The 25376-nt window shown below is 35.8% G+C and overlaps 1 protein-coding gene across 6 annotated transcripts in view; it reads left to right on the forward strand.

The window, feature by feature from the left end:
* ANO3 (anoctamin 3) overlaps positions 1 to 25376 on the forward strand; it is a 133890-nt gene that overhangs the window by 65525 nt on the left and 42989 nt on the right. For all 6 annotated transcript variants that reach the window (XM_032690447.1, XM_032690442.1, XM_032690445.1 and 3 more), the window contains exons 5-11: positions 8578 to 8730; positions 10436 to 10536; positions 14203 to 14247; positions 19589 to 19720; positions 21213 to 21319; positions 22735 to 22790; positions 25197 to 25318. In XM_032690447.1, coding sequence (XP_032546338.1) covers positions 8578 to 8730; positions 10436 to 10536; positions 14203 to 14247; positions 19589 to 19720; positions 21213 to 21319; positions 22735 to 22790; positions 25197 to 25318 — 716 coding nt within the window. The remainder of the gene's footprint in view (positions 1 to 8577; positions 8731 to 10435; positions 10537 to 14202; positions 14248 to 19588; positions 19721 to 21212; positions 21320 to 22734; positions 22791 to 25196; positions 25319 to 25376) is intronic.

The following is a 25376-nucleotide window of genomic DNA, read 5'->3' on the forward strand; positions in this document are numbered from 1 at the left end:
ACTTCCTTTCAAAATTTTGCATATCACCTAAGCCTACTCCTTTCCTGAAGCCACATGTAGTTTTCATAATATATACAAATGTACTTTTCATGCTTACTCTATAAGTCTGAATAGAAGAAAATGGAAAAAGATGTCATCTGCGAAGTAGGTAAAATGATTGCTAGTCTTAGTTTGCTTCTGAAAAGATAAACTGCAGTTTTATTAGGAAGGTCAGATATTTCTGAGGTCTTCCTTTCCATTCAGAAAAAAGCTATGCTGCACAGTGCAATATAGTTGCAAGAAATACTGTAACATGGATAATTTTGGCAGCCTGTCTTGTTGTCTTTGATGCCCAAGATAGTTTGGATATCTTTGCATATGAAAATATGTCCTCAGTTTTCTTTCCTAGGTTATTATACAGTTATTTGCACAAGAAAAACCCTGACCCAATATGCAATTAAAATCATCAATCTGTTCTTGGAATAAAGTAATTGAAAGGACGATCCTAATAAATCTGGTTTTGGTTTATCCATGTCTTCAAACACAAAAAAATGAGTGCTAATTTAGTCATGTGCTTAGAAAAATTCTCAAAAGCACACCTTAGATTATTCTGAGTCAAGAGTATGGTTTTAAAATGTAAAAAATGGGTGTAGTACTTTTTAAAAATATTTCACAGCTAATTCCATGTAAATTAAGACACCAACCACTGAAACATCCTTTGGTGTGAATATTACCGAAGATGTTAATGCCAAGTTCATTGTAACAGTATTAGGGAGAGTTAGTAATCAAAATAAATTAGGTGGTTTTCATGAATGAACAGTAATCAATCTACCTGATAGTGCTCTTATGAAGAACAATGAATTATATTGGAAGAAAGTTTTCTTTTACGAGAAGGAACCATTCTACTCAGAGTTAGAACAGAAAAGCTGTTCATGTAGATTTTTCAGTTTTAGGTAGTTGCCATGCTGAAGAAGTTCACAGATCAGACATCACCTCTGTCAAAATTCTGACCCTAAATCTTCAAGTTGTTTCCATGGCTACTTCTGCTTATACATGATTTAATGGCCCTGAATTAATCTATTTTTATCTCTGAAACGTCTCTTAAAAACCAAGACATAAAGAGATACAGAAAGCTGCTTTTCCTTGATGCACTTCTGATATTCAGTGTGTTTTTGCATTGTGTCTTTCTCTCCTTCCTGCTTCCCTGTTCCAAGCTGATTTTCCCTGCAAGTCTACAAAATGACAGTATATGTATGTGTATACATATTTGTGTGGGTGCCAGTTTATATAAATACATATCTATGATGCTCCATACTGTCCTCTTTGGGCTCTAAGACTCCAGGGCAACATGTAAACACCACTTTATGGTGATGTTTACAAATGTTCCAAATGTCAGCAGTAGGTCGGTTTTGTTGTTGTTTCCATGAGGAAGAAAATACATTTCAAAGTCTGTTTACTTATCTTTCATTCTTCCTCTACCCTTTTCTGCTTCTGCAACTTTTCCCAATGTATTTGTCTCTAAAAAATGCTAATTGGGAGGTGGTGCTATTACGTAGTGGTGATATTGAGATTCAGTGCTTGGATTCAGTACTTCCATTTCCAGTGGCAGCACCTTTTTTTCTGCTGGTGGATTCTTCCCTTCTCTTCTCAGAGTTTCCATGGGGAAAAAAACCCCAAGACATTTGAGTAAGTGTTTCTTTAGTATGTTACTTCATTATCAATAAGGGTTTATTAAAATTATTTTTCTCTAGCACATTTAGTGTTTGAATTCACGAGCTGTCGTAGGGAGGAAATGAATTCTGTTCTGATGTTTACATCATCACCATGAAATAAGATTTTGGGGAGAGAAATTTAGCAAATTTGGGGAGAGAAGAATCCAGAGGCCCAGCTGTGTTTACCCATCTATCTTTTAGATCCCAGGCATTAGTCTGTTGGCATATTTACTTCCCTTACATAATTTTACAAATCTAAATCTAAATTATACCACCCACATGGAGGAAAGTTGAACTTCATCCTTTCTGCTGTACAGGCAAAATAAATATATTGTGCTGTGGGAGTTTAATTCTTGTGTACTGTGTCAGTCGTCGCTTATGTAAATGAATGCTCCTCTTGCTGGTTATGACTGAGAATTGATGTTTTCTGTATATTCATATAAATGTGAAACCTTGCTATATTTTTTTTGCTAAGAGAACAACAGTCCTTGAAGTCAGACGTTGAAACACAGACTCTTCACTGCCTGAGCTACACTCCACTGTAAAAGTTGTTTGCCCCTGTCTTGGTGTGTTGGGTCAGAATAACCTGCTCTGAGCTAAGTCCAATGACAGATGATGTGAAAATAGTTGTCAGCCTCTGTGTTTATGTGCACATGTATATAAAATAGGTAGAAATCATGCTCGTTTTCATTGCCATCCATGGTAAATTTCAGGAAACTGCAAAGCAAATAATAAAATATAATTATTAAAGGTCTTGTTCCCAGCTTTTCATTTAGCATTTATATGTGAAATAATGGTAGTGAAAATCTCACATATGAAATGAACAAGTTAGACCATGTCTTCCATGTCAGACATGATTTACTGGCTGTTGATAGTTAGTTAGAATAAATTAATTTATTAAAGTAAACACATGTATAAACTAATAATGCAACATTTCCTAGGACAAATTAATACTGAAGTACTTTGAATTTTTTTCCTGGATAAAAATACCTTTGCTGCTATTCCAGCCAGAGTCAATAATTACATGCATTTAAGTAGATCGATCAATCAAATAGGTCAAAGTAAAGAATGATGGGTTGGAGTCTCAGCTCTCTGTACTATTTCATTGTATAAAACACGACAACATAAAGATTCCTTGAATGGCTATTTAAGTAGTCCCCTAGAATAATTAATGCAATACAACCTGCTAAAGGTTGGTCAGTGGTCAGATGAGTTGCAAGCTTAAAATGACAAAGTGGAAATGCACTCAAGGGGTCTCTTTGTATTGTGAAGGTGAATGTTGTAAGAGGGTAGCTTTTTGCTTTAACTTAAATGCCATTAAGTGTTTTTGAATATTAAAATCTGACTTTAGTCTACAAAATAGTCAATATTTTATATTAGTATGGTAAAATGATATTATCCTATTACATTATATAGCATATGCGTAGTAGCATATTAATGTATTTTAACATAATAATATTTCATCTACATTGCTATTTTATGTTAATAGTCACTAGCTAATTGTGAAGTTTAGTAATAAAGTCTGTTATAAGAGGAGGACTGTACATGTTTGGGCAAAGAAGAATAGCGATTGCTTTGAAAATGATGATTTTTCATTTATATAATATACATTAGAAGCACAGTAAATTAAGGGGATATTAGAGTCAAATAGTTCCATTAATTGTGTTAGAGTAATGACAAGGTTCTACATAACTTAAGAAACTATATATATTTCTTTGTAGAATTATAGCCATTAAGCATCAAAAAAAGCCAATTTGACCTGAATTCAAAACAAAAAGCAAGTGGTTCTCCCAAAAATGAACGGTGGAAATCCTTATTAAAGGTCTTTTGGGTTTAGAAAGGTTATGTGGCTTTGGGGGCAACTGGACAACATTATAGGAAGTTACTAAATACATAGAAACCTGAGCTGACATTGGCTGAACACTGGGAAGGTGGTAGGAGGAAATACCACCTGTTTCCTAGGACATGCTCTCTCCTAGGCAGGTTTCTTGCTGTAGCTTTGGTGTGTAACCAAATTAGAGAGAACCTTTCATAGTGTTTTGAATGTACTTGACATTTAGCTGTTCCACAGCTTAAGCTGCAAATACCTGGTCACGTGAATGGGAATTTGCTTAAAATTTATAAAAAAGTAAACGCCTCTAAAGGTTTTGTCAGCCTTTAAGCCCTTGCTGTTAGGTTAGTCCTGTTGGGAGCTGTCAGTGGTGGAATGAATGTGAAGTGAATGGTTGCAACATGTGCATTGTACCTTCATGTGGTTCCATTTAACCTCTGAATTTACTTAGGTACTGCATGTTATTCATTATTTTAAACTTTTCACCAGTATAAGGTGGAAAACAAAGAAAACATACTGCTGTATCATGATACAGTTATTTACTGTTACATAACATACTGTTACATAAATCTATAATTTGCTCCTGTTTTCAGAATGGTTCTAATTCACTCTTCTAGAATATTTGTTTCTATGCATGGGGTGAAAAAATGGGAAAAGTTTAATTTACAGAGCAGAACACCAGAGTGAAATAAATGAAGTTGAAATAGTTACAATTTCTGTGAGTTGTTCTATTTAAATTAATTGGGGAGAGATAGAGCCAGTAAACCAGCTGTTCCCTCTTTGTATAAAGGGCATTGCTCATTAATTAGAATATGAACAAAAGTTTATTTAAAAATCCCTCCATGTTGGCTAAATCCAAGGAAATTCATCTTGTACATTTGAATAGATTATTTTATAACTTTGCTAAATATTTGCATTGTTTTTCCACTTTTTTTTTTTGCTTGAGCCAAAACTCCTTTTTCTAGGTTAAATTGATCAATGTATTTTGCCTTGTGTAAAGTGTAAACTTCAGTTGAATGATAATGTTAGTATTTTGAATTTTACACTTTCAGACTTCAAAGCAGTGTGTCATGTTATTTGTTATAATAATCACCATCTGTAAAGGACCAAAAACGTTGACAAATAGTAAAGAAAACCAAGGAACTGCAGCAAATCTGTAGTGGCAAAGCCTCAGGTAATAGTTAAATCTGGTGCAAACCAGTGTGTGCATTATGAGCAAGCTTAATGTTAAGCAAAGCACCACTTCACAGCCTCATATTTGAAGTTCTTGTATTTAAAGACTTTGAAAGGACAAGGTTAAGTTAAATTGTTGATTTTGCCATATGAACTATATTGCAATACTCTAAAAGGAGTTTTTTATATCAAATAAGTTTTCATATGTGTGTAACAAAAAAACCAATCGGGTTTCAGAAAATCTAGAGGACTAAGAAGGTGGAGAGGATGAAGAGGACTAGAGAATGTTGATTAGTCCTTTTTATACGTATTTTTCAGGTGAAACAGGAGATCTTAGCATAGAGGAGAGTAAGGGCTTTGCACAAAATATTTCTTCCCATGCTTTTCTCCTTTTCTGATGCTTTTCTGTCAGGAAAAAGGTGAAAGAATGAATCCGAGATTTATTGGTCCAGGCCAGCAGATAAACAATAAACAAGCTGTGCCTGAATGCCCACTGTACTAACAGCTCATTCACTGTGCTAGGTATAGATAATGGCCAATATACCCTGACTCATGTGTTTTAATTGAAATTTCTGCTCCCTCTTCTTCTTACACATTGTGGAACTCCTTCAGATCACCTGAAAAAACTCCGGCTACATCACCAGATAAATTCTTTTACTGGCACAGGTATTTCTGCATTATATGTAGGCAACATTGCTTGAGAACTGCACTAAAGTGAAACTAATGGTGCCAGTAGCATTCAAGTGAATCAGTCCTGAAATCAATATAGGATAGGTCAGGTTCACTGCACCAATGTGCTAAGTGGCTTCACTGTTGCACTTCTCAACCCATGGGGGTAGTACTCTGAAAGTTGTCTGAGAAAAACAGGTGGAAAATTTCTTTCTACTGTAATGACTGATCATTGTTTCTTGAACATTGCCCCCAAATAATTCTATTTGGTGCGGATGAATCTGAGGTCATATTTGGATACTGTCATAATCTGAGAAATAAAATGTCTCTCTAAGACTGAAGAAAAGCACCTGTTTCAGAAACGAGGAAAGAAAGGCTAGAAATAATAATCCAAAGAAAGGTAAAAGTGAATTACAAAAAGATAGATGTAATTTGCAGAATGTCTGTACAGAAATTGCATGAGCAGAAAATGTATAAGAGAAGTTCCAGATCTCCCCTTTGGGGGAATTTGGGCTAGGCTCTTTGTATTTTATTTTGCCTGCTTCATGAACCATAATAAAAGCAGCTCTGGTCTGATTTTGTAAAATACTTGTGCAGGTATCTTTCACTGTTGAGCAGATTCATTGCTTATGTCTTGAACCTGAAAAAAGCTTAGATTTTAAAAAGTTCCATATTCAAATTTGTGTTTTTGAACCTTTAATCTACTAGCTCACCTTCAAACCTCTGCATCTTATATCTTCAGATCATTTCACCTATGACATAAAAAGCTTTTACTACTATCCCCATTCAGAATTCTTAGAAGGGATGACAGGCCCTGAGTTCAGTGTGCTATCAGTCTAGTTTGACACTCTTTACTGCCTTAAATTGGACTTCAGATACTAGTTATCTAAATATCAAGAAAGATGTTGAGGTGCTGGAGTGTGTGCAAAGAGGGATCGAGAGCACAAGTCTTATGAGGAGTGGCTGAGGAAGCTGGAGTTGTTCAGTTTGGAGAAAAGGAGGCTCGGGGGAATGTTACTGCTTTCTACAACTGTGTGAAAGGAGGTTGTAGCCACATGGGGGTCGGCCTCTTATCCCAAGTACCAATTGACAGGACAAGATGAATTGTCCTCAAGTTACACCAGGCGATGTTTAGGTTGGATGTTAGGAAAAATTTCTTCACAGAGGGGGTTGTCAAGCACTGGAACGGGCTGCCCAGGGAAGAGGGGGGAGTCACCATCCCTGGAGATCCTTAAGAGATGTGTAGATGTGGCACTTAGGGACTTGGTTTAGTGGTGGACTTGGCAGTGCATTGGACTCCATGATCTTAAAGGATCATCAGCTGAAGCTTGATATACTTAAATAATGTTCCCAGGTATATGATGATGCACTCCTTTGTAATAGTAGATGGTCTGAGAAAGACTGTTGGTTTTTGTTTTGGGACTTAAAAAAGCAAAGAAAGAGGAAGAATCTTGTTAGAACGCTTTAGGTTTTGCAGACAGAGTTCTCAGAAGCACTAAATATATAAAAAGCTGGCGGTGAGGGATGTGGGTGTAAGACAAATGTTTCACATAGAAACAAGTGAGCTGGTATCCAGTATTTATGCTGCTGATATCATGCACTAACACATGGTTCTGTTTATCAGTATCAATAGAGAGTGTAGCTATTGGATATAACGCTGAGCATTATAAATTTCATATCCAAATAATCCAAATATCATTCCTTTCTAAGACCCATTGTTTGAAAGATGCAGCATTCACAGATGTCTGGTCCCATATATACATAGGTGTAATATATCCTACTTGAAACCAACATGATTGTTTTGGACAGTTTGTGTTTAAATAAGTGCTACTTCTCCAGAAGATGATGGTAGTTTCTCAGTTTACTTTTTCAGATTTCAAAGTCTTCAGCACCTGGGGGTGCTGGTCAATAGTTGGCTGAACATGAGCCATCAGTGTGCCCAGGTGGCCAAGAAGGCCAGTGACATTCTGGCCTGTGTCAGGAGTAGTGTGGCCAGCAGGGCTGTGATTATCCCTCTGTGCTTGGCACTGGCAAGGCCACACATTAATTGCTGTGTCCAGTTCTGGGCCCCTCATTTCAACACAGACATTGAGGGGCTGGAGTGGGTCCAGAGAAGGGCAACAAAGCTGGTGAGGGGTCTAGAGATTAAGTCATATGAGGAGCAGCTGAGGGAGCTGGGGGTGTTTAGTCAGAAGAGGAGGTTCAGGAGAGTCCTTATTACTCCCTACAACTGCTTGAAAGGAGGTCATAGTAAGATGGGGGTCGGCCTCTTCTCCCAGACAACCAGTGACAGAACAAGAGGAAATGGCCTCAAGCTGCACCAGGGTTGGGTATCAGGAATAACTTTTTCACTGAGAGGGTGGTTAAGCTTCGGAGAGGGCTGCTCAGGGAGGTGTTGGAGTCACCATCCCTGGAAGTGTTCAGGCAGTTACTGGACATGGCATTTAGTTTAGCTGTTATGGTGGTGTTTGGTCAAAAGTCCAATGATCTTGGAGGTTCTTTCCAGTCTAATGATTTTACGATTCTATAGTCTGACACCAGTTGATATAGTCTCTTTCTGTTCTGAATCATGCAAAGCACAGAATACAAAAATAGCTTGCATTAGCAGCAACATGTAAATCAAGGTTTTCCATATCAAGGTCAGACAATCCCTTGTGTTTGGAAGCACGGTGGGAAGCAACTAGTCAAGATTTAAACATTGCTAACATGGCATTGAAAGACCACTTGGGCTAGAATATCCATGAAAACATTCCAATCAATACCATTTCTTTTTTAATTTTTTTAGATTTATTTCTCTCTTGGAGAAAATACAAGTATATTTGTTCTTCAAAATTTGCCCAGGTACAAATCAGAGAGAAAATTGCTTTAATTTACTTGCCTTTAATTTTCTTTTTTAATTCCCCTTGAAAATAAGAATTAGCAGAAGTTCATGTCAATACACATCACACAATAATTTTAAGGCTTTTTCACAGCTGAAAGAAATAACTAGAATATGGGTTTTGTGAAGCTGTTTTGTTTGGTCCTGATTTATTGGAAATCCTGAGCAACTGATGCATAATGACTTTTTATTCTTACAGCTTTTTTACATATTCATCCTACCATTATATGGACATTTCTGTGGTTTAGGAAATGCTGTGTTATATGCTATTCATGATAGGACTCTTCATCTTTTTAGATGCCATATTCAGTGTACTTTTATTATGTCTTCTCTAGAGTGATGCCATGGCATCATCAGGACTCTTCTTCAAAGATGGCAAAAAGCGCATTGATTACATCCTGGTCTACAAGAAATCAAGTCCACAGGTAGAAAAAAGAAGCACATTTGAGAAGAATTTGAGAGCAGAAGGGCTGATGTTAGAACGGGAGGTGAGTCTTGTAGCTTATGTGGCATAAAAACTTTACTGAACTGATAAAAGATTCCTGACAATCTTGCAAGCCTTTCCAGTCAGGCTGTCTTCACCGTCTGTTTAATTGTATTAAATTAATAGGAAAAATTGTTTGATAGCGTGTGTTTAAAATGATTTGGGGATCTGTGGTTGAGCACAGAGGTGTGGTGCAGTACAGAGGGAAAAATTCTAGCTACTAATGCTTGCAGAACAGAAGAAGCTTCAGTAACCTGTGTTATTACTTTAATATGTAACCTTTATGTCTTTCAGCAGAATGCATGATGCTTAATATCTCACTGTTTTTCAAGGGATTAAGGTTGTCACTATCTAGTTAATCCATGGCTAGTAATAGAAGTATTAATATAAAAAAAGGAGAACAGAGTCAGGAAAACAGCCTTGTATTTTTGCTGTTTCATGAATCACCTGCAAAACAGGTGTGTGTTTAGTTTATCCTGAAGTGAGATCCTGTACTTCATGTATATCTCATCCCGATTTATTCTTTTCAACTTTGTAGAATGTCCTATGTTTAAGCATGAGCTTGCAAGTTATAGCTCACAATGTAGCATATAAATATTAATAAATAACCTACCTGATTAAAATTCAGTTTTAAGGCTTTTAAAAATTGTTACAGTCTAGTAGTAAAAATATCTAGTTTTGTTCCAATTTCAGTAAATAGTAAAATCTCAGCTGTTGTCAATTCAGAATTATTGACACTTAAGAAAAAAAATTATGAGATCATCATTCTACATATCAAAGGTTTTAAATTGTCTTCCACTAGTATTTTTTTATCCACATCTTTTGAGAAAAATAAAATCCTCGAGGTGGTACTATTGAGCTGTGATATGACTTTATGGAACTGGTAGGTAGAATTGTGAACATTTAAAGTGTTATTAACCCTTTAACTACATTTTCTTTTACCTTTACTTACCAAAACTTGCAAACTGAAGTTTTGGAGGCTTTAATCAGATTCAACTCAAATATCAAAATATCTACTTATAAAATCTCAAGCAAATACATCTGGGAGAAGGGTGTGGAACTGAAGTCTTCATAAGAGAAGACGAATATAGAAACCTGTAAAGTTGAAACTCTTGTTTTATATACAAATAAACTGGTGATGAAAAACATTTAGAGTATACCTTATAATTTTTACAAAAAAAAAAAATCTCAATTCCTACAGAGATCACATTTAAAAGTTCCTAGCAGATATTGCAATTACTTAACCATTCCCTGGAGATACCATTTTGGCAGGGTGCAACCTGGAGCCTCCTCTCAGCTGTTCTTACTTCTCTAGCATCTGAGCATTCTTCTCCTTAAATGGGAGACACACAGAATGGTCTTCAAACTACTCAAACTAAGATGATTTTGTGGAGATTTAGAATTAAGTAATTTATTCCATGTAAAAAAGTGGTGCATTAAGTCTTTCTTATTTTACTTGTGTTCATGAGCAAAGATCTTTCCAACAGAGTCCTTTTGTCATACTAGTCTGTGCATATTATGGAGTTTGTGAGGGGAAAAAAGTTACTGATTTTCCTTTGTCTAGCTGAGAGCACTTACTGTGCTTTCAGACTTACACGCCAACTTCAGACCTAAAATCAGAATTTGACCCTGAAGAATGCTTCTAGGAAGGTAGTTGCCATAAAGGTTTAAATTATTAATGTGCATTTGTTTGTTACTTCTCTTTACAGCCAGCTGTTACAAACAGTGATATCATGTTTGTTAAAGTTCACTGTCCATGGGAGACGTTGTGCAAATACGCAGAAAGAATGAACATCAGGATGCCGTTCAGGTATTGTGGAAACTATTTTAAGAAACCTATAATTTACTGCTTAATATTAAAAGTTCATTATTTACCTAAGGCTAAAATGCAGTCTTTACAGCTCTGTAGCCAGCCACACTCATATTTGATTTAGTGATATGATTAGGAAGAGAAGAGAGGAGGAACAAATAGTCCTGCTCTTGCCATGTTTTTGCACAGTACTCTGGGGTGCTTGTTTTCAAACTTACCTTCTAAGTCAAATTGAGCATATGTCTTTGGAAAACACTGTTAGTAGTTCACACGTTGTTTTGGATGTCCTTGGCAGAGTTTCAGATATTCTCCCTCTGAGCTCAAGTAATTCTCCATGATTTTAGGGTTTTTCTGAAGCCTTCCCCAAAGGCAAGCAAAATGACACAAAAAGCTTCCATGTCTCCAGTATAACACATAATGTCACAATTTGAGTAAAATGAGGTCCAGCAGCTTTCCTTAGGCAGAATAATGAACTGAACTGAGTTCCTTGTCTATGTGCTAAACAAATTCTGTCATATGTTTTTGCAATAAATATTTGTTATTGGTTTGTGGGACCAGGTTAAAATCTCCTGCAATAATACAGAAATTTTTAAAGGAGAAAATGTGCCTTTTCAAATTGATTAATAATGCTCTTAGACAGAAGAGCACATAGTGTGCTGTGAACCTCCTAAGGAGTTAAAGCGGTAACTAGATTCCAAAATTGTGTGACTCATGGAAAATACCCTTACAGCACTCCTTTCTCACTCAAACTGCCAACTGCTCAGTGTTTCATGCTGTGGCAGTGTGGCTCTCTTGCATTGGTCCCAAGCCAGAAACAGTCATTGTGAAGCATCCTTTGCTCAAAACCTGCTTCACATACCCACTTCTGTAATGAGTTTCCACATCATCCCATTAAGCCTTCAAAGGCTTTTCCATAACAAAAATGTTTTCTGTAACAGTCATCTTCCATATGGTTAAGAATATCATTATAGTGCTGTTTGAGCTTCTCTAATTTGAGTAATACTTGTCAATATTTTAAATATAGAAGTCTTTACGTATGTGTGTACGCACACATAAATAATCTAAACTCCAATTAAAAAAATAATTTCTTCTTACTTTCGATACATGAAATCACAAAATTGAGTTTTATCAATGGTTTGATTTCTTCATAATTTTAGTTACTTCACAGATCAATAGTACTCTTCAGAAGAAGAAAAGGCTGACTTTTGCAATGCTACTTTATTTGCAGGGCATTCTAGGCTATATTTGTTTGTTATATTATTAACTGACATGTAAATATATTCTCTTTATTATTTCCCTGAAGTGTCTGATCCATGTTTCTTTTTCCTGAGCTTTAGCTTCTTTTTATGCCATTCAGTTCAGTACACCAAAAGCTGAACTTTTTATTTTCACCATGTTGGGAGTTTTGCTGTAGTATGAAATAAATTTTTTTGGTAAGAAACTTTTCCACCTCTACCTCTGTAATAGAACTGTGAGAAAAAGTAAATTGGTCAACACTGCTTTTCTCTTTAAAAAGATTTTAATAGGAATTTAAATGAAATTGCAATCTAAAACAGGCCAGCAGCCTGTCTGAAGTGTCCCCTACAGGAGATGAGCAGTGTTCCATGATGCCTTCTCTCTTCACTTCTGTAAAGTTTGTGGTTTAGAGGCTTAGAGTTTGTGGTTTAGAGGCTTGCTGAGGAGGGAGAGTTCATGTCATTCATGTCTTCATCTTTATATTTGCTCCCAATGGCTTTTCATGGATGCAAAAATAACAATCTAGACTCCCGTAACAACATGATGTGAACACACATTTTGTAATTTCGTTATGTGTTCTGTCAAAACCACTGTTTTTTAAGTCTTGAGCTTGCTTGTTTAAAGCAAACCTTTCCTAACTGGATGACCTATATTGTTTTTCTGAGGTGGGCAGAGGAACCTCAAATCATACAATTCTCTCACACAATTACAGTGAACTAGAGTAGCTTCCTCCCAAAAAGTTTCAGGTCACCCTTAGATAGATTTAAGTAGGCCTGAGAGGAGAAGGGAGTTGGACTTATGATCTGTGTGAGTCCCTTCCTACTTGAAATATCCTGTGAGTGTAAAAAACAGATTATTTCTCTTAGCCTTTATTTGTTTTATCAGTGGTTTCTGACTGTCCAGTTTTAGTGTATAGTTGAAAAGAAAGGTAACCTTCTCTGCAATACTTTAATGCTGTGCACCCTTGTTCTCTTGCACAGTCATGCAAAATTTTGGCTTTTGGTTATGGTCACTAAAATACACCATGTATCAGTATCATATATCAATAACACATAAAGAATTAAATTCATACTTTTTAGGTTCATTTTGCTCAATCCAGGAATGTAAACAAAATCGACAGAATTATTATTACATGGGTTATTTCTCTCTATTACTGGAAAGTAAAAATACTTTTATTCTGGCCCAAGGGACTACCCAGCATCCCAGAACTCTTTTAGCATGGCAGTATACTAAAATGTGTGGGCAGATTTATAGGATCCATCAGATATATATAATATAGATGGTATCTCAGTGTTTCAATTGCAAAAGGAAATTTTTCTAACATTTCAAAAGACAGTCAGTGGTAATCACTGTTCTCTTGTATGTAAAGCTGACTTTTGCAATGCTGCTTTATTTCAAAATGTATGTATATGGTTTCAAACAGGATTTCTGTAAACTCCAAGGTGAGGTAATAACTGAATTATAACTTTTTAAAAAATTTATAGATATTTTTGTTAAGTATATGGTCTGTCAGTAGAAACGAAACTATTATGTATTTCCAGAACTCAGGCAGAAGTTTAATTTTATTTGTGTCTACAAATAAATCATGAAACATTATAATTATGTGTAATGAATAAATTATTTGTATCTGTAACTTAGCTGGACTCCATCTGTGCGAAACAGCTAAGGGTAAAGGGAATTAAGAAGGGTTTTGTTAAAAAATGTCTGAAAATCCTTTAATCATTGCTTCGTTTGCAATTCTGCCTAGTGGTACTAAGTGTCAGGCTGCCAGCAGCCTGCAGATTGGTGGATAAACAATTTTGCAGTGGCCACATATTTTCCATCACTCTTTTTAATGTATTAATTTCAGTGTTTCTTCAAGGTAAGTAATGTACTTTATTCAATCTCAAATACTGCCCACATGGGCAGTTGCAGATCTTGTTAAATCCTGAGGAATCTGCAAGATCGAGGCCTTTGTGTGGTTGAAATGTGACATGAAATGATAGGAGGAGACCAGAAAAAAGCCTGAAAACCTGAAACTAGGTGTGCAAAATATTACAGTGCAGCAAATACGTCTCTATTTGGTTTCAGAATAAGTGTTCTCAGAAGGCTTGACTGGGAATTCCTGGTCCTGTTTCTCTAAGTGTCTATAGGCAGTGAAAGGTTGAGAGAAAAGAACTGTTAAATGAGTTATTTATTATCTATTGTTATTGTTATTAGCTACAAATCTAAAATGTAATTTTGACTCAGGAACGAATGTAAAACTTAAAAAAAAAAAGTGAAACTATGTCATGTTAATGACTTAATTACAGTTGCATTTTTAAAGTGATTTCACCTTTCTGTCTATGAAAATGCATGTTTTAGAATGTCCAACATTCTTCTTTAATGTATATGTCATTTTCAACTGTATCCTACTTGATTAATCTCAGCTGATTTTTGCTGTTCTTTCAGGAAAAAATGTTATTACACTGACTGGAGGAGCAAAACCATGGGCAGGTTGGTGGGTGATGTGTAGCTTCTAATTTTGTCAGATAGTCACCCTGGTAAAGAAAATCCATTCGCAGTTGTAAATTTATCCATGAAACTTGGCAAATTGGATTATTTTCCTGGAAACTCAAAATATACCAGCTTAAAGTGTTAAAATATTCATCTGTAACAAGGTGCAGTACTTTGAAGTTTTGCCAGCTATCATTTAAAAATGAAAACATGTTAATGCCAGAGGGAAAAAAGCAGGCCTTATCCTGACCTTTAAGATTTAACACTGGAGCTATCTCTGCCATTATCTCTGCTGAATCCAAGGCCTTCCTTTTTAGCATGAGGCATACTTTTGAGTGTATGTCTCAGATTCTGGCAGTCAGCTGTTTCCTTAGACATGCAAACATATTTTCTCTCCTGTGTGTCCTGATGATCAGGAACAGATCAATACCACACACCAAAGGCTGCTTTGAACTTTTATTTGATGGCTGACAGAATAACTTGCAAAACTCACCTGTAGCTCTGGTGTTGGTGGTGCTTCTGTCAGCCAGGAGAAGGGTACAAGAGGCTGTAGGGATGGGTGAAAGGAGCTTGGAGGTGCCTAGGAGTGAGGACAGGGGACACTGTGAGCTGTAATCACTCCCCATTGCTCTGGTCACACAGTGATGTCTTGCAAATCATAATCACCAATGGAAAAGATACATGGAAATATTTTACATGAGGGAAATCTCCTGAGAGAGTTCCCTGTCATGGGTTTTCTGGAGATGGGTCTTGAGATGACGTAACATCAGATTTAGGTTCTCTGTCGTTGCTTTAGATGATGAAGAGCTCTCATTATTTCTCTGGAACAATTTAAGTACTCTCATGATAACAGTTTGCAAGATGATCTGCTGACAAAAACAGACAAAGCACTGTTGAATGGTAAAGGGAGAAAACTCAAACACAAAAGCAGATAAAATACTTTGAAATAAAACAACCTACAACATAAATTTACAACTGCGTTTTTTCCTCTTCCCAGTCATTCGCATGCTTGCTCCATTTCAGCGTGCATTGTGAAAAATGTAAGTGATGTGCTTTTAATGCAAGGGCAAAATCAACAAGCTTTACCTCAAAATTGTCTCATTCCATCTGTAATCCATCTGGTGAGTCCTGCATATTAAATAAATTTATTTTCCTTATTTAGAAGGATATTTTCCCTATTCAGGTATCTGAAACGTGCAACTGAAGTTGCACAGTACTTGTGAATCAAGTGATAAGCAATTTTCATGCCAGATTGAGTTTTCATTTGAGGCAAATGCTTTTACCTGTGATGTCCTTTGTGAGAATTTGGGGATGAACATTTTTCTGAATATTTTTTCTGACTCTTTGTGTAATTCAGTGCACAAAGGAATAATGTGAAAACAAAAAAAAAAGAAGAAAGCTATATCTGAGAATGAAAGCTAACTCTAAAATTGCTGACATACACATTTCATCATTTTAACTTCTACAGCTGTCATTGTTTCCTTGCATCTTACAACTTTTCAAACTCAAACTGCTTGTCTGTAATTTATTAAATCTCTTGTTAATATTTCTAAGTTATTAAATAGAGTTTATAAGAGCTACAGTGAATTACTTTACTAAAATCCTTGTATATCAAAGATAAAATTTGAAGGCTATAGAGTTTTTCTAATTTAGGAATATGAAGTAGCACTAGCATATTAGACCTTGCTGTGACCTGTACACTTCTCTGGCTTTATTGACATGGTTATATGACAGATGTTCTTTAAAAAGTCTGCAGAAGATTTTTAGGTGCAGAAATGAAAGGACAGAAGATAAATGTAGTGCTTACTGGTACACTTTCTTTTATGTGGTATCTATGTGGTATCTCTATTTCTTTATTTGTATACTTTTAGAAAAGTCCTTAACATTGTACTTAATCCTATGAAATGTGATTTCTGTTCATAGGATCACACTATAGAAATAGTTCTCTTGTATTTATTGAGAGCAGTATTTGAAAAGCCTTCAAAAAATCTTCTCAAAGGAAAGGAATATGCCAGTAAATAGTGTGCGTATCAAAAATTGTCTGAAGTCTCAGATTTAAGACTAAATAATCTAATAAATCAGTCTTGAATCTCCTGTATTGGACATGCTGATTTCATGCTGGTAAAGAATGGCATCAGGGAAAAGAAAATGAAAAGATAGTTGTCTTAGTGTGCAGATTCCCTCTGCCCACTGAAATGCTGAAATCACTTAATACTTCTAAGGACAGAGAACTGAAAATTACTTTGTTTAGCAGCTGACCTGCAGCAAGTTTGCTTTGCAGAAGGACTTGTGAAATCTTACGGATTTCAGTCTGCACACTGAAGTGAAATTGCTGATGTCATTCCATGGAACAAACATAGTATCTTTTTTTTTTCCTTTTTTTGGATGATAATTGTGTCCATGTGTTGAATATGTCAACCATTACATGCTTCCCATTACAAAACATGGAAAAGCACCGTGCCCATGTAACTTGGTGGCACATGGGTGACATTTCTGGCCAGTCTTGAGAAGCACAAACACTGAGCAAACTACTGGGTGGTGATTTCTGTCAAAACTACCTAACAAGACCGGTGGAGCTGCTTAATTCTGGTATCTCATTCCATGAGTTTGATCAGATAATGCTAAACTCACCTATACAGTGTTCCTTTGTATTGCAGTATGTAGAATAAATGTAACCTGCAAGGATTTTTGGATGGGCTAATTCTGTAAAAAAAGATTAACCAACCAAATAAATCAGAACAGTACCACCAAGGTTGGAATTTGGGCAAAACTGACATTGTAAGCACCTTCATAAAATATTAAATTTTATAGCTAAGAATGAAATGCACAGGTGTTTCAGAATACCTTGGTCCGAGGTGCACAGTGTTCCACAGGAGCACCAACTGGAGTGGTTGCAGTAAGAGCACACCTGAAGCAGCAGCTCATCTCTTGTGCTTCTACTGGGACACTTCTGATCTCATTGCCTGAACTCCTGACTTCCCCAGACCAGCTGTCTGCTTTTACTCTCACTAAAGAGATGACATTGAATAGATTAAATCAGGAATCTGTCTAAACTGCTGCTTTGGACCTAGAAAGCCACTCTGAGTAGAAATGCTAATACTTAGTCCTATGATTTAGGTAAAAATTTGTCTTTAAGTGAAGGTACCAGGAAAATTCAGTTCTTCAACAGTAAAATAACATAAGTCAGGAGAAGTGTCTTGTTGGATTATTTTTATACATGGGGGTGATATTCTTTTCAGTTGCTATGCTATGTGAAGTCACTAAATTTTGAAATGATCAACCGTAAGTGATGTAATGAAAAGGCAATAACATCTTAGATAAAAAACCTTTTTGTCTCAGAAGAGAAACTGCAAATGTAGTGGGGACATAAGTATTAATTTATTCCAATGCTGTCTTTCATGTTAAAAAGAGCTGACGTGAATTTTAAACGAGTTAATTTCTTTATTTTTTCATCTACTACTTTTTTTTTTAGATTTTTGTATGGAAGAAATGATCAATACTTTTCACATAACCAATTTTAAAATAATTTCATGATAAAGGAGTCTGAAATCAGATGCACTGTTTTTCTCTTTTTCCTGATGGATCTGCATATTTTTCTCATTAAAGAAAACTCTGGATTTTGACTAAAAAAATCCGCATGTGTATGACAGAAAAAAAAAGAGATGGAGAAAATAAAGGGAAACTATAATTATAGACACTGTGTGCTGAGAGAACTTGCACTGGAACTAATAAAGATAATCAACTCATGCACTAAGGTATTATTAAGGAGACAGTTATGGGATGCACCTGCCTGGGAACTGTATTCTGTGTTTCAACTTCATGAACATATTGTGTTCTTTGGCTCATAATGGTTGGAGTCAAACACAAGTGGTGGCTCTCAAGGTACAGTCACATACAGAGTGTGAATCAATACCTTGCAATATATAGTGAGAAGAAAATGTTGAGAATTTTAAATGTAACTGTAAAATCCTGCTCCCACATTTGGCTGAGATTTCTGTCTGACACTGTGTCAAATAGGGGCAGAACATTTTTGCTGATGTTGATAATAAGAGGTACATCTTCACCTGGGCCACTTTACTACCTGAGAGCAATTTACTGTATCATCACTTATTACTCTTTATTATGAACAGTATGAAATAATGTTCATGAATGTTATGGAATATTATGAACATCATGAAATATAACTTTTTATTATGGACATTATGAAATGGGTAGCTGTGCTTCTGCTTAGCACAGGCAATGAAGTATTCACCTCAGAGGAAAAAAAAATTGTTACTAAGTGTTACACTTTTTGTGGATATGAGATACATGTGCTTTATCTATCACGCATACATGTTCGCTGAGTAGAGCCCAAATCCTACTGAGAAAAATACTGTTTAGGGAATGTTTTTCTCAAATTTAGACTTTTTCGGAATCTCTGATGTGCTTATAGTGTCAAAATATAGCACTTGTTTAGTATGAGATCTACTCCTTAAATATCCATATTGCAGTGCAGTTGAGTGTGAAAAAAGTTAGGTCAGCAAGGAGTGCAAAATTGAAGTGATAAGTAACTTCGAGCGTTTACTTGAAAATTTAGTACACGTCACTGTATTTACCCTGAATAAACAATGTCCTGAGACACTATTTAGGCAAGTTGCGAGTAGAAAAAAACCCTAAACATATATGTTGCCAGTATATAATCTAATTGAGGATACAACCTTGATGTTCTGTTTGTCTTTTGTAGTGTTAATTTTTAGGAATCTGGAGGAAGCCATATCTAGGTTTTGTTGGGTTTTTTTCCTAAATACTGCGCAACCATTTCACTGTAACATGATTTGACAATTAGGTATACTGTTTCATAAGGCAATTCTTAGATTTTTAGGAAAATTTTGCAGGGAAAAGCCTTCTGCAGTCAGAAAACCATAATCTGATCCTTAGCACTCTCATATTTACTTTTACATTTATGAATTTTACTGTGAGTCTTGCCACGCAAGAGAGGGGGGAGGAGTTCTACTTGAGAAAGTAATTAGATATGTTCTTGAGTAAAGCATAAGCATCCACTGTTCTGCCAGGTGAACTACTTTGGAAAATTATTTTTTCCAATTTTTTCGGTACTGCAGTCCCATCTCAAACCATATCCCACTAATTTTAGGACGAGTTGTGCTCAAGTAAAGTGTGCAAGATGGATTGCAAATAAATATTTTTCATTTTGCTTTCTAACTCCTTATTCTCTTTTAGTTGCCTAATGTGGAAATTTCCTGATTTCATTTCATTTCTGGTACGATGTCACTAAATATACGATGCCGGAGATAGAAATACCGAGGAGGTGAGAGTGTGCAAATCTGATTTCTCGCTGTCTCAGTTTGCAGAGGAATATGAGGGAGCTGAAAAGTTGGTTGCCCAGAAACCCAATGAAGCTCGATAAGGAGGCCCTGCCTGATCTGGAGGAGACAGATTGCTACACAGCACCCTTCAGCCGTGCACGCATCCACCAGTAAGTGCTGGAGCTGGAAAGGCAGCACCAGAGACCTGAAGGATTTTCTGTTTTCTCATTTCTGCCAGAGAGGTAGCTGCTAACAGATGGTCACTGGCTAATACCTAAGTACTGTATTTGGTGGTTTTATGTGTTTTCTCTTAAAGCCAAAAGTCTGCTCTGTCTTACCTGTTACTGGATAGTCACTCGGTAGCACAGGCAGAAATTTGACTGAAAAATTATCGCTGCCTCTTTGGTTTAGAAGTTTTTCAGTTTTTCTTTCCATTGCATTACAAAATGCAAATACTTGCTCAAGTTGGCTTTGCTTAATTACATATTTAACTCAGGCAAAACCTGATACAGCTATTGATATTGGGAACACCTGGAGGCAAGCTAAAACCAAGGATGATTATTTTTTTTTAAGCTAAAACTAGGGATGAATTTTTTTTTAAGCTAAAACCAAGGATGATTTTTTTTTAAGCTAAAACCAGGCATGATTTTTTTTTTAAGCTAAAACCAGGGATGGTTTTTTTTTTCTGTCTTATCAGATCCGCATTTAAAAAGGTCTCTTGCCTCTGAAAGTACAAATATATGTACACCAAATATCAACTATGTGTGGTCAAATCAACATGTTGACAGTGATGTAGTTAAACTGTGCTGTAAATCTTTTCAGTACCCAAAAAATTAGAATTTAAAATTCTGAGTGTTCCTTAGTTTTTTTCCGACTGTCCTTATTGTGTGACAATTGTTTTAGGAGAGAAAATTTAATTTAAAGTAGAAATATGAATTAGTCTAAACAAGATTTCTTCAGTAAAGAAGTTATATTCTAGTGGACTGACTTTACCCCTGAAAGACAGAGTAATTGCATGATAGTCTCTCTTTTTTTTTTTTCCCCAGTAATTGCCTATATTGCAATGGGTCAAGCCCCTGGTTTTAGTGTTTTTTTTCTCAACCAGCTCAGCTGATGTAATCAACTGTTAATAGTATCACTTTTGGCACAGCTGAGCAGGCGAAAGCTCCTGCATGTCGGATTTCTGGCATCCAGAATGGAGCCATCTGTGCAAGGATGCTTTATTTGGCTCCATCCTAGGATACTCTAAGGGCAAATGGTTCTGGAGATGCTACTCAATTTTCCAGTGCGTGGATTTTTTTTTTTTTTTTTTCATTAGTAGTTTTGGTGGTTCCATGCCATAGACATCTGTCACCTCATAAGTAATTTGAATTTAAGACCACTACTGCTACTGAAGATCTTTAATTAACTTTATCCAGAACAGAAATTATCTAGATAGTAGGATATTTTAGAATTTACTTTTAGTTGTTCTGTTTTCCCAAAAATTCTCTGTGATGAGGATAACTTTATTGGACCTGCTCTAGGGATGTAAGATCTTATGTCTTATTCAGTAACCAAGGAAAGTAAAGATCCAAATCACTGTAAGAAGGAAACACTTGAGCAGCTATGTTTCAACACATGTGCATTGTTTTGAATATTAAAAAACATTAATTATTTTAATAGTTTTACGATAAACAACAAAGATAGCTTCTTCAGCAATTCCACAAGAAGTAGAATCGTGCATCACGTGCTACAGAGAACTAAGTATGAAGATGGAAAATCCAAAATGGGTGAGAATGCTGTATTATTTTTCCTAACTTGAAGCTATAAAATTTTATATCTTTACTCGCCTGAAAAAATACCATTTGAGTAAAATAATTTAATTTTTTCTTTCCTTGAAATCTTTTCTTTCACTCGGGATCAGAGTTGAAGCAGTGTCCCATCATTATCTTCCTAAATAACTCAGTGAAAATTGACAATATTTTTCACCTAATTACTCGTTCTTTAAAATAAAGTGGAGAGGTTATTATAATTTTACTGATCGAGAGCCACAATAAAGGTAACATATACCTCAGAAAACTGACAGGGTTTTCAAGGACTGATCCTAATATTTCTGCTGCTATCCAGCAGTTCCAGTCCAGCAGAATCGATGTGAGCTACACTTGACTTATTTGAGGTCTCAGTGCAGCTCAGAGGCAGTTGTTCTGAAGACTAAATTAGGTTTATATCAACACTCCTAATATAGTATTAGTTTTTAGAAGATCTGCCTATTAATTTTCATTTGAAATGACCAAGGGAGGGATGTATGCATGATTTCCTGTTTTTTCTGCAGGAATTAAATTAAGAATTAAATATGTAGTGACATATTAAAACCTTACACTTATGAAAATTAAACAAATTACAGAAGGTTGTTCCTTGAGTTTCTGAAGAAATGCAGTAGTAAGAAAAACAGATAACAAGGATTCAAATCTTACACCTTTGCAGTTGATGATGGCAAATTTCATTATGAGATTAATTTAGCATGATTTGTGTATTTGATCAGTCAAATCTGAATTCCATCACATGTACTTATTTATTGGGGAAACTTGACTACAGGTCTGCTCTTACAGGCAACTGAATCTTTTTATTGTAACTGGTTATTTATTTTTTATTATTTAAAATGTGCTGTGATAGTATAACAAATCTGGATTTAGAAAGACACTAGCAACTGAACCAAAATGCAGCAGTCAGTGTGGTGCAGAACACTGCTCTGATATGAAGTTCAACTGACTTAAATTTAAAAATACCCGGTTAGCTTTTTTAACCCTGCTGGGGTTTCACTGCTTCAGGGGTTGTGTGTCCATACCACTCTCTGTGTGTGTCAGATCATCTGGTTACCCATCAAATCTGTATCATGTGCTCTGCTGAGTACAACAGGAATGTAACTATCTTCTCACACTCGATCTGACACAAGCACCCAATTCTGAGAGAAAAGTTGCAGGCTTTGGCCCTCAGCAAGTTGCTGTAGTTTGACAGAGCCAGAAATCTGAAAGGATCCACAAGACCTGCTCCAATAGTTGGTGGGATTATTGATTATTGTCATCTTTAGCAGCATCCTGATCATCTAATATTAATTTGTGTTCTCAATATGACTTGAAAACTCACACTACTTGAAAAATGTGTATAAAATATTGATATCAGAACTAATGCTTTGTCTTTTTTTAAGGTATTAATAGGTTACTAAATAACGGAACATATGAAGCAGCATTTCCACCACATGAGGTAAGCTAGTTAATTTGATTTTTATTTCTACATTTAGACTAAAGCTTGCCCTAATAGTTTGGGATCCTACTTTGATTTTGTCCTACAAATTTTTAATTTCACTATGTAATCTGTTGATGCTTTTTTTATTTGTAGCTCTTACTTTAATATTGACTTTTAAATTTTTCCTTACATTGTGTATTATATAATAACATCCTGGAGCATTTTTTTGCTGAACTGGGATATTATAATTTCTATCTGATTTTTATGAACTGGACAATGCCTGTGGAGTTCTTAGTGAGAGTATCAGTTGTTCCAAATTTTTCCAGTCATTTATATTAAATTGTTTTTGCTTACTACCTACAAAATGTTTTGTTTTTCTAATAGCTTGGGCATTTGATCACAGTTAGGGAGACCACTTAATTATTTCCCGTTTAGTCTTTCCTGAACAGTTCTGGATAATTTCTACTTGACAATATCTTTTTCAGTAGGTTAGAGTCTACTGAAGACTGTAAACCTATGAAGTAAAAAAAAACCCACACTTGTGTATGACTTAAGAGGGTTTTCAGACAATCTTTTGGTATTGAAAAGAAAGCCACACATCTTCAGTCATTTGAAATGCTCTCAGGGGTGTGGTAATTTCAGCTCTGAACTCTGTGGTTGTTTGGGCTCAATATCGTGACTTGGTCTCGTGTTTCGAAGGACTGGGTGTTGCAAATGGCTGAGAGTAATTTTTTTAATATGCTATTAATAATTAAATACTGGGAATATAGAGGAGGAGTATTTTAGATAAATAATTTAACATCATTGTTAACGCTTCAGCTGTGTGCTACTGACTTCAGGGAAAAGCTGGCTGTACTACCAGAAAAGCCTGTGAAGCTTTCTCTGGCATCAAAGCTATGCTGTCATATCCATTTTATATGTTCCTCTTTTTTAACATAAGCTACTGTTTCTACATTTCAGTGAAGGTTAATGAAGTCATATTTTTAAGCTACTTTTATCTTAATTGCTGCCTGACTTGATACTAGGGACTAGTGGTTAAACATTCAATTTATTTTTTTTTAAATTTTTTTCTTTGCTACATGAGCAAATAAGAGTGGAAATTCAATCCCAGTGGGAATGCTGAGACTCGAACTCTTTTATGGATAAACAGGGCAGAAAGAAGCAGGGAAAAAAATATTTTAAAACATGCAACACTGGGTAATGCTGTATGCATTGCAGTCATTCAACCAGCTGACTGTGAGAATAAGTTAATGCTCTGTTCCTAGATGTTGCAAAGGTCACACTCAGAGTTGACATCTTTGGTATGCTGTTTTGCTGACTGTAGGGAGAAAGGAGTAGACTTGGACTCTTTGCTGTGTTTAGCTTTGTTTTTAACTCATTCTTAAGCCAGAGGATCAGCAGATTGCAACAAGTAAATGGCGTTCTTTGAATCGTGGGGAATACTCAAGATTTCAAATAAATGATAAAATTCTAAATGGCTAAATTAGATGGATCTACCAGGGTCAAGACTCTGTTTGATCACTAACTCTAAACTACTGCTCTGGGGAGCTTCCTCACAACAAATGACTTGACTCACTTCCAGTTAATTCATCAAATATTTTCTTTACCGTAGCCAAGTGGTGGGGGTTTTTGGGGGGAAAAAGTTCAACTAAGGGGAATATCCTGCTTCAGCATTGGAGCATAATTATGGACACAAGAGATTCTGCTCAGCATTGTTCTAGCAAATCTGTGTGTTACCTTTTGACTGCCAAGCATGAGGCTATTATGTCTGTCACGTGGTCTGTAAATGTCAGACATGGCCTGGGAAGGACTCCTTTTGGGTCAGACTGACTCTGTGTTCTGCTTTTAATGCCTCAAGAGTCCTATGTAGCTTCAAAATGTTGCCAGTCCTCTTGTTTTCATCGTATTAGAAAATGTGTACCACACAAAGACTAAATTTTTTATGTACTTTCAAATGGTAGTGAATTAAAGTCATAGAAAATGTCTAGGAGAAGAGAACTGAGCTGATGTACCAGAAATTTCTAAAATTTTGTAGAAGAGACAAAAAAAAGACACCACAAACATCTCTTGAAAATTTTTGAAAAATTGAAATAGGTGAAAGCATACAAATAGACATATATTAGTGAAATAGAGGCAATGTACTTGAAGTCATATAAACAGTTGAGTACTTCTTTATAGTCTTGTATTAATATGTTTCTGTCATTAATTATTAGAGAAACTGGCCATTTCAGAAGCATGTGTAACCCTATCTCTTCTGTCAGGCTTGTATTAGCTCCAGGTGACATATCCCAGAAGTGTCCAGAATAAGAGACTTATGTATTAAGGAATATTTCTATTAAAATTATATTCAAAAATACCTAAGAAACATACATATTTTTCCATAGTGCCTAGTAATGTACTTATATTTCTTTGTGGTTTTTTCAGGGAAGCCACAAAAGCAGACATCCCATCAAAACACATGGAGCACAGAATCACAGACACCTCTTGTATGAACGTTGGGCACGGTGGGGAATGTGGTACAAATACCAACCTCTTGATTTAATCAGGTATTAGTACTTTGAAGAGTTTCTGTGATACAAGCAGCCTGGCAACAGTGTGCTAACT

This window comes from Chiroxiphia lanceolata, chromosome 6 (genome assembly GCF_009829145.1).
Source record: "Chiroxiphia lanceolata isolate bChiLan1 chromosome 6, bChiLan1.pri, whole genome shotgun sequence".
Classification (NCBI taxonomy): Eukaryota; Metazoa; Chordata; class Aves; order Passeriformes; family Pipridae; genus Chiroxiphia; species Chiroxiphia lanceolata.